We start from the raw sequence: 10823 nt of genomic DNA, 5'->3' as shown, positions 1-10823 counted from the left end.
TAATAGGAGCTTCAAGAAAAGAATAGGATAAAAAGAGACAATTACGAGTTACGAGGAAAGATTAAGAGTGGAAATCTAGATAAAGAGAACAATAGATAATATTAGCAACTTATTTCTTACAACGTGTCAGGAAATTGAAGAAGAAGAAGAAGAAGAGAAAGAGAGAGAGAGAGAGAGAGAGAGAGAGAGAGAGAGAGAGAGAGAGAGAGAGAGAGAGAGAGAGAGAGAGAGAGAGAGAGAGAGAGAGAGGCTTATAAAGAGGGAATATTAACAGTGGGAAACTCAACAACAACATAGACAATATCAGTACCTATTTTTTTTTTAACAACGTATCAGGAAATTAAAGATAGGGAGTAGGAAAAAAAGAGAGACTTACAAGTGAAAATGGAATGATAAGAGTGGATAAGGAAACAAAAACGAAGAATATCAATACCTTATTTTTTTCATCGCATCAGAAGTAGGAAGATATAGAGAGATGAGAAGTCACAAGTGAATATTAAAACTTTATATAAACAAGAGCAACAGACAATATTTTAACTTCATTTTTTTTCAACTCTTAGGAAACTTAAGACAGTGAAGGGGGAAAAAAAGAGCTTCAATGAGGACAGCGAGAGGCGGAAAAGTGTCCCATTACAGAGGTGAAGGAGGTGGTGAGAACATCGATCAGATAGGAGGAAGAATCTTGTTGCGTTGTTAGTCTTAATATTGCAGTATTATTCTTCCTTTTTCTCCTTACCGTCGTCGTCGTCGTCGTTGTTGTTGTTGTTGTTGTTGTTTGTTGCTTGTTGTTGTTGTTGGTGGTGGTAGTGGTGGTGGTGGTGGTGATTTTCTTCTTGTTCTTCTTGTTCCCCTTGTTCCTCTTGTTCTTGTTCCGTTTGTTCTTGCTCTTGCTTTTCTTCTTCCCCTCCTCCTCCTCCTCCTCCTCCTCCTCCTCCTCCTCCTCCTCCTCCTCCTCCTCCTCCTCCTCCTCCTCCTCCTCCTCCTCCTCCTCCTCCTCCTCCTCCTCCTCCTCGTACGTCATGCCCGCTTGAGGTGTTTTTTTTTTTTCCCTCTTTTTTCTTCTATCATTTGAGGCAATATTGACTCGTGTGTGTGTGTGTGTGTGTGTGTGTGTGTGTGTGTGTGTGTGTGTGTGTGTGTGTGTGTGTGTGTGTGTGTGTGTGTGTGTGGATTTCTCTCTCGGCGGGTGGAAGGAAATGGAGAGAATGGAATGATGGGATTGTGTGGAAAGAAATTGTGAAAGGACAAATGCAATGAAAGGAAAAAGAAAAATAGTATTGTATTGTGTTGTGTTATGTTGTGTTGTGCTGTGTTTTGTTGTATTTTGATGAGTGTTGGTGGTGGTGGTGATGGTGTTGGTGGTGGTGGTGGTGGTTGTGGTGGTGGTGGTGGTGGTGATGATAGGAAAGTGATAATTGTTCTTTTGTTAGAGAGAGAGAGAGAGAGAGAGAGAGAGAGAGAGAGAGAGAGAGAGAGAGAGAGAGAGAGAGAGAGAGAGAGAGAGAGAGAGAGAGAGAGAGAGAGTCCGCACAACACACACACACACACACACACACACAGAGTTCTGGTAACAAGCCCTGTACATTTTGGTCCCCAAAACATTACAGTCCACGTTCGCCTTCAGCATCTCTCGGGAAAAGTTGTCTCATTGAAGCTTGGGATGCCTCCTCGCCCCCTGCAGCACACACACACACACACACACACACACACACACACACACACACACACACACACACACACACACACACACACACACACACACACACACACACACACACACACACACACACACACACACACACAGACACACGATAGATAGATAGATTTTTTTTTTTTGCCACAGCTAGGAATTTTATTATTAGTTCAGTTTCTTTTTTTTTTGGCTCTTTATTTCTTTGATAATGAACAGTTTTTGCCGATATGATCGTGGAGTTTTCAGCTTTTCCTTCATTCATTATTGTATCACTGATCTGCCTGTCCCCCGTCTTCTTCTTCTTCTTCTTCTTCTTCTGCTTCTGCTTCTTCTTCTTCTTCTTCTTCTTCGTAGTAGTAGTAGTAGTAGTAGTAGTAGTAGTAGTAGTAGTAGTAGTAGTAGTAGTAGTAGTAGTAGTAGTAGTAGTTGCAGCAATTTTCAACAGCTAACGGTTTAGTTTCCTGCTTTCAACAGGTTTTCAATGTGTTGTTGTTGTTGTTGTTGTTGTTGTTGTTGTTGTTGTTGTTCTCGTCGCACGTATGTAATTCAAAAGTTTGTTTGAGCTTCGTTTCCGAAAAAAAAAAAAAAAAAAGAAACAAAGAAAAAGTTGATGTCTTGTGTGACGTGGAACCTTGGAAATGTTTGTACCTTCAGGAGACGCCGGCCAGAGAGCAGAGAATAGAGCGCCTGTGTCCGCGAGGTTGTTGCTTTTGTGTGATTCCAAGCAAGTATTTATCTAGGTATGTATTTCCTACTGTTTTATTTTAATTTTTTTCTTCATTTTTTAGATTTTTTTTTTTTTTCTGAGGGGCGATCTCTGAGATTGTTTTGTGACCTGAAAGCATTTATTTGAGTATTTACTTGGTATTATTTTTTTTTCTTTTTTTCTATTTTTTTTTTTTTTTTAGTTTTCGGAGATTTTCGTATTTTTCTACACGTTTGACGAGTGCAGAATATCACTATCCAGTAATTAAAAAAATAATAAATAACCATGAACGAACGGTAGAAAACAACGAGAGATACAACACTGCTGCTGCTGTGTGTGTGTGTGTGTGTGTGTGTGTGTGTGTGTGTGTGTGTGTGTGTGTGAGAGAGAGAGAGAGAGAGAGAGAGAGAGAGAGAGAGAGAGAGAGAGAGAGAGAGAGAGAGAGAGAGAGAGAGAGAGAGAGAGAGAGAGAGAGAGAGATAAGATAGTTAATTTAAAGGTGAGAAGATGACGAGGTGAAAAAGTTATGACTCCACCCTCTCGCCCACGCTCCTGTAAATAATGCAAATAATGATAACGGTACAACACAACAGGACATGCAATACTGCAACGATGTGAGACCGACTGAAGATAGTCAGTTAAAGGAGAGGAATTGATAGGACGAAAAATAGTTTCCAATATGATTTTGTCACACGCACTCATGCAAATAACGGAAATAATGATAACGGAACAAGACATCAAGAGATGCAACACTGAGGCGGTGAATGAGAGAGGCTGCAGTTAAGATAAAAGTTAACTCAAAGGTGAGAAGTTGATGAGGTGAAAAGGTTTTGATTCCAATGTGTCACCCACGATTATGCAAATACTGAAAAAAATTATACCGGTACAAGGTAGCAAGAGATGCAACACTGAGGCCGTGACTGAGAGACTGAAGATACTCAGTTCAATACAAGGAATTTTGAGATGAAAAATGTTGAATCCTTTCTGATTCTATCATTCACATTCATGGAAATAATGAAAATATCATAACGGTACAAGACAGCAAGTGATGCAGCACTGCGGGGGTGACTGAGAGAGGCTGAAGGTACTAAATTAAAGGAGAGGTGGTGATGAAGCGAAAAGTTTTTATTCAAATCGCTCGTACAAATGAAGAAAATAATAATAACCCTGAAATACAACAAAAAAAAGCGACACTGCGGGGGCGAATGAGAGAGGCTGAAGATAAGATACCCAGTTAAATTAAAGGTGAGAAGTTGACGAGGTGAGAAAGTTTTAACACTGATTGTGTCAGCCACGCTCACGCAAGTCATGGAAATAATGATAATGACACAGGACAGCAAGAGATGCAACACTGCGCGGGTGACTGAGAGATTGAAGATACCCTGGTCAGTACAAGGAGCTTATGAGGTTGAATTTTTTTTTTTTTTTTTCATTCGCACTCATAAAAGTAATGAAAATGTGGTCACAATACAAGACAGCAAGAGATGCAAAACTGCGGCGGTGACTGAAAGAGGCCGAAAATACTAAATTATTGGAGAGGTGGTGAGGAGGTGAGAAAAAGTTAGATTCACTCTAATTTTGTCATCCACACTTATGGAAATTACGACAACTGATAAAAAAATGATAATGGAGACTTTTGCTTCTTTTATTTGGAATTGAAATGGAATTAGCAAAAAGAAAAAAATACGCTTTCTGTAAAATTTCAATAGAAAAAAATAGTAATGAAAAATTTACTTTGCTGGTTTTTTTTTCTCAAATAGAACTAATTGTGGGACTTTTTTATTAGTTTTTTTTATATGTTGACTTTTTTTGTAACAGTTTCCAGCTTCCAAAAACCTCAGCATATATATATATATATATATATATATATATATATATATATATATATATATATATATATATATATATATATATATATATATATATATATATATATATATATATATATATATATATATATATATATATATATATATATATATATATATATATATATATATATATATATATATATATATATATATATATATATATATATATATATATATATATATATATATATATATATATATATATATATATATATATATATATTTTTTTTTTTTTTTTTTTTTTTTTTTTTTTTTTTTAAAGAGAGAATGTTGAAATGACACCACGTTGGGAACGGAAACAATTTTTGTTTGACAAAAAAAAAAAAAATGTGAAATGATTCTCCTCATTTTTCATATACTTGAAGAGCTGCGTGAATACACAAATGACTAGCAAAATTAATAAATGCAATAAGATGTATAGGAAAGTTATTAAAGTGAAGCAAGTCCCTTCATTTTGCATACACGTGAATAGATGGATGTATAAAATGATTACCAAACTTGCGCAATGAAAACAATAAGATAAATAAACATAATATATTAGGCAATTAATAAATTAAATGGGCAGGGTTGTGATTATGACGATGAGAAAAATTTTAATAATAATAATAATAATAATAATAATAATAATAATAATAATAATAATAATAATAATAATAATAATGATAATAAAGCCGAAAACGAAGCACGTTGTCAGTCTAAATTCTCCGTCAAAATACAAAATTATATCATGCCAGCGAATGTGATTTTTCTAAATGTTCAAACCCAAACCTGCGTGTCTTTTTCATTTTGCACATGCCCTTGTTTTCTTTTTATTCTACCCCCACCCTCCATTTCTTTTACTAGCAACGCTTTCACTATAACACGTTCATACAATATTATATTCAAATACTCGTACACTGGTTTATTTTCTTTTTTTTTATTCCCAACCTCTCTCTCTCTCTCTCTCTCTCTCTCTCTCTCTCTCTCTCTCTCTCTCTCTCTCTCTCTCTCTCTCTCTCTCTGACTGAACGAAAAAATGGTAAAAAAGATAAAATTGTGGGGTACATTGTATAGAAATAGCTTTATGTACCTTCGAATCCCCAACTGCAATAGTGTACACCTCCCCATTCCCCCTCTCTTCCCCTCTCCCATCTCCCTCTTCCTCCCTCCTTCACCCTCCACCTCCACCTCCACTTCCTCCTCTTATTCCTCTTCCTCCTCTCTCTTCCCCTTCCACCTCTTTCTCCCTCCTCCACATCCTCCTTCTCTTCTACCCTTTCCCTTCCCTCTTCCCCATCTCTTCTCTCCCTCCCTCCTCCCCACTCCCATCCCTCCTTTCCTTCCTCTAACCCATCCCTCCACCTCTACTCTTCTCCCAACTTTGTTCTCCGTCTCCCCTCATCCCTCCTCTCCCAACCTCCTTCCCCACTCCTCTCCTTCACCCTCCCCCTCCCTTCCTCCTTCCCCCAGCGACACCGCCACGCAAGCCGCTGAATGAATAAGTGGACAACCCTCGTGTATTGGTAAAACACTAAATGTCCAAAATAGAAAACTGTATTTGACAAGAATATGTCACCTACGTGGCTTCCGCGCTCTGGGACAGACCGTGGCGCGGGGATACAATAAAAAAAAAAAAAGGAAAAATAATAGAGAAAGGAAAAAAAAAATTGAGGTAAATGTTGTGGGGAAAATAATTAGTGGTTTAGAAGATATTAAAAACATGAAAAAAATAAAAGAATGAAAAAAATAACGGAAATATCGTTCGTATACACATTGATAGATAGGTATATATAATGATTGATTGACTGATTGATTGATTGATAGACAGTTTTTATTGATGTGGCTGTGAAACCTCTGGGAGAGACTGTGGCGGGAGAAAAATAAAAATAACACACACACACACACACACACACACACACACACACACACACACACACACACACACACACACACACACACACACACACACACACACACACACACACACACACACACACACACACACACACACACTATCCCCCACCACACACACACCACCACCGCCACCACCACCACCACCACCACCACCACTACCACCACCACCACCACCACCACCACCACCACCATAACCCAACCCCACACTACCACACACTACACCAGGTTTCGCAGCGAAGGGTGAATACCACGAAAGAATTAAGTGTTTTGACAGTATATATTTAGCTTCAGTGCGTCGGCCGTCCCTCTTCCGCCTTAAAGCAGACCCGCTGGTGATCGGGGCGAGGGGAAATCGAAGGTGACTCTCGTAAACAAGTAAGCACAAAGCTGGAGCAGAGATTCATAAACTCATAAATAGACCCCATGCAAAAATCCGTCCTCGCTCCGACCCTCCAAAATTAATCCCTTCACCCGTGCGGTCTTCCTTTGTTAACATTCAGAGCAGTGTGGAAAGAGTTTGTTTGTTTGCACGGTGATGAAAAAATACATAAAAACTTAATATAGGAGGTTAATTTGTTGTTGTTTATACAAGAGAACTGTTTGAGAGACCATAGTATAGATAAAGTGTTTAGAAAGTTGTAAGTTAGCTTGTATTGCAGTGAAAAGATGTGTTTGCATGGAGACCCTTTGAAAAAAATGCAGTGTGTCTAAAAACTGTGTAGGTTGATAGTGGAAAATAATATACTGCAGTGAAAGAGTGAAAGGGATACATTGTCTTGCTCCTGTTACTAATCATCATTGTGGCAGTTGGCAATATTGTATAAAAGCATAAGTTTAACTCCACTAGAGCCTTCCTTGTTATTAGTGAAACATAAAGGATGAACAAACAGTAAGAGAAATTCTGGTCTTTATGAAACGTTTTGGGATTAACTGCGCTGTTTAATCTAAAAGATTTACCTGTACATCACTGCAGTAACTGACATTCTCTCTCTCTCTCTCTCTCTCTCTCTCTCTCTCTCTCTCTCTCTCTCTCTCTCTCTCTCTCTCTCTCTCTCTCTCTCTCTCTCTCTCTCTCTCTCTCTCTCTCTCTCTCTCTCTCTCTCTCTCAATACACTTGCTGAGAGCTAGATGGAAAATAAAACTTCCATAAAAGCTACTTGAAAAAAACTCAAAATACCAAACTTTTTAAAACTGAATGAAAAATCCTTAATCATTAGAAAGAAAACTGTAGACGTGAAGAAAGGATTAAAAAAAAAACTGATTTTCTTAATAAACCCGGTGATGGAAATCCAGTTATGTTCAGAGATAAGAAAACAAAACTCCAAGGGCCGGAAGACCAAGCAGAGTTCCGTGACAGGTTCTGGAATCGATCCCGTGAGACAATTTGCAATTCAAAAAGCCCACCACACCGAGACACGAGGCCACTGACAGCCAACACAAGCAATCCACGGACCGTTTGCAATTTGAGCACCAATAATGAAGGCGTTTGTGAGGCCAGAGCAACACGGCCAGCAGCAGTAAACTTCACTCATTCTGCACCACAACTTGGGTCAAGGAAAGTCTTCCAAATTTGTCTTTTTTTTTTCTATTATGTAAGATGCATTCTGGCCAAGGGCAAGGAAAATTCACGTGAAGAAAAGGTCCACAGAGGTACCAATTCCCAAACAAAACGGGTTTCCAAATGTATGTTTGTTTCTTTATATTAGAGGGGTACTGACCAAAGGGCAACAACAGTTTATATGAAAAAAAAAAGTCCACTGATGTCAGTCTACAAAGAAAAAAGGGTCATAAAGATTACCCAAGTTAAAGACGTGTCTTGGGACCTTCCTCTTGAAAGAATTGAAGTTATAGGAATGGGAAAATACAAAAGCAGAAAGGGAGTTCCAGAGTTTACCGATGGAAGGGATAGAAGATTGCGAATACTGGTTAACTCTTGCATTAGAGAGATGGACACAATAGGAGTGAGCGAAAGTAGAAAGTCTTTTGCAGCAAGGCCGCAGGAGGAGACTAGGCATGCAGTTACCAAGATCAGAAAAGCAGTTAGCGTGAAGGCAGCGATAAAAGATACCAAAAAACAAAAGCAACCAATTAATGAAAAGGGATTTAGGATGAAGGCAGCCAAGTTTTCCTTAATCATTCAACTTTTTTTTCCATATATTATTAAAACGTAAAGCAATGCGTGTGGAGCTAAGACTGTAAAAATCAACCGTTCCTTAAACTTTAAAAATTTCATCACCAAAAGACACCCGATATTTTCTCTTTCAAATTTTCCTTAACCTTTGAACCTGTTCATCTATTAGGAAAAAAAAAAAGCAATGCGAGTGAAGCTAAGACTGTAAAAATTAACTATTTCTTAAACTTTCAAAACTGCAACCCTCGAGAGACACCCAAGTTTTCCTGTTAAAGTTTTCATTCTTTATTCATTTGTTGGCAGAAATAGGTAATGAATATAAACGGGTCGAGGTTAGATACGCTTAGTATCAGAACTCTTGGCCACACACTCCCAGTCAGTCTCAGGTCCATTTAAAATTCACAAAGGCAATTACGAGACTGTTTACAGAGGCCGGAACTAATTAGTGAATCACGGTCTGTACCTTTGAAACACTGAAACAGGTGCTCTCTGTATTTTTCCCCATTGATGATGTCCAAAACTTACCAAACCAGCGACCTGTATTTCCATTATTCTGACGCTGAGTGTAGGATGGTAATGTGTGAAGACTAATTCAGTACACAGTGGCTCTGCAGTAACGTTATCAAGAAGTTCAAATTGTACTGAGTTTAATTAGCAGTCAAATATCATCATCAGCTACTTGCAGCTATAACAGGAGTGAAAATTAGTTACTTTATGAGCAATTAGGACTAACTAGATCCACAATCTTCTCTTTTTTGTGTGTGTTTCAGTGTTTTAGGTATTTATATAGACCAGAAAATAAAATTACCTTTCCTTTTTCTTTGTGTCCATGCAAACAAAAGCAGTGACTTTTTTGTGCAGACTCACTCTCTCTCTCTCTCTCTCTCTCTCTCTCTCTCTCTCTCTCTCTCTCTCTCTCTCTCTCTCTCTCTCTCTCTCTCTCTCTCTCTCTCTCTCTCTCTCTCTCTCTCTCTCTCTCTCTCTCTCTCTCTCTCTCTCTCTCTCTCTCTCTCTCTCTCTCTCTCTCTCTCCAAATCGAGCAGGAGTAGAAGACAAACACTAAAAAGTCATGCTCCACAGTGACCCGTGCTTGATGTGTTGGTTTTCATGTTCACCAGCGTCAGGAAATGCTTGTTCACTCAGGTCATGGCAAGAGAACGTGAGCGAAGACTCTAGAGCAACACGGCAACACCAAAGTAAACCTCACTCCTCCCACGCCAGAATTTGGTCACGGAAAGTGTTCCAAATGTATCTTTCGTTCTGAATAAAGGAAAAGGGATCAATAATGATGGCAGTCAAGTTTTACTTAATCTTTCAACTGTTTTGCGTCTAATAATAAAAAGTAATGTTTGTAAAGCTAAAGCATTGAAAAATAAATAATGGGGTGTAAATTAGGAAATCAAAAAACAAACCTTTTCTTAAAGAGTAGATAAGTTACCCATAAGAAAGTCAGTCAGTTTTCTTTTTTTTTTTTTAAGCATTTAAATTTTGCTTTGTCATTTTCTAAAAGAAAGTAATATGGGCAATTTTCAATTCTTAAAAAGCATTGTTTAGAGTACAAAGAATTTAGACCACGAGAAACATTTTTCATAAGCTTTCGTGTATTATTCCTCCGTCAATCAAAAAAAAAGTAAAATTAGATGAATAAGTAGATAAATATACGTCCCCCCCAAAAAAAAAAAAAAAATAACATTCCTTGTAAAATGAACCCAAACAGTAGACCAAATAGCTACCTTACTTTTAAACTCCCATTTTCTCCCTGTTAATATGTAAAAGTGAATCCAGCGCGTCATTCCCAAGTCTTCAAACTGAGCTGGCAAATGGCTGGTGACACGGGAAGCACTCAATTCACAACGCCACCCGAGCCACTCCCGAGACGCGGCGGGGAAATGACTGCCTGAGAGGAGCTGAGAGGGAGGGTAACGAAGCTGCGAACTGTAACTGATAGCCAGGCGGAGAGAAACTGATTCTGAAACACTGAAACCTAACTCAACCATGCCCTGACCTTATCTTATCTTGTCACCGCCATCATCGCTGCCACTATCGCCAGTTCGCCACCGCCACTACCTCCCACTGTCACCATCATTCACCACCACCATCACCATCACTATTACCATCACCACCACCACTAGCACCACCATTTCTACCACTTTCGATACCAGCACCACCATCGCCACCGCCACCATCACCACCACTACCTCCATCACCATCTCCTCCTGTGACCACCACCATTACCACCATAACTATTCCTGCCCCCACGACTACCACCACAACCATCACCACACCTACACTACATTCATCCCTTTCACCACCACCACTACCACCACCACGACCTCGGCCTCTCAGTCAGACGCAGAAACCAACAAGCCTTTAATATTCTGACTGGTGAATGGCGCGAGGGGACAAGAGGGGAAACAGGGAGAGAGGAGAAAGAGGGGAGGGGAGGAGTGACCGATAGACAAAAGGGAGGGGAGAGAGCACCTGAGGGGAAGGGGAATGGGCAGGTGAGCAATTGGTAGAGGGGAAAAG

At 39.1% G+C, this 10823-nt stretch overlaps 1 protein-coding gene across 1 annotated transcript in view; it reads left to right on the top strand.

The window, feature by feature from the left end:
* Positions 1-2150, top strand: part of LOC135113378 (uncharacterized protein DDB_G0271670-like) — a gene marked incomplete at its 5' end in the record, with an annotated part of 11942 nt that extends 9792 nt beyond the window's left edge. The window contains 2 exons of the mRNA XM_064028635.1: positions 904-1012; positions 2048-2150. Coding sequence (XP_063884705.1) covers positions 904-1012; positions 2048-2150 — 212 coding nt within the window. The remainder of the gene's footprint in view (positions 1-903; positions 1013-2047) is intronic.
* Between the last annotated feature and the right edge of the window lie 8673 nt (positions 2151-10823).

Source organism: Scylla paramamosain, chromosome 25 (assembly GCF_035594125.1).
Source record: "Scylla paramamosain isolate STU-SP2022 chromosome 25, ASM3559412v1, whole genome shotgun sequence".
Classification (NCBI taxonomy): Eukaryota; Metazoa; Arthropoda; class Malacostraca; order Decapoda; family Portunidae; genus Scylla; species Scylla paramamosain.
This window is presented reverse-complemented; position numbering and strand designations above follow the sequence as displayed.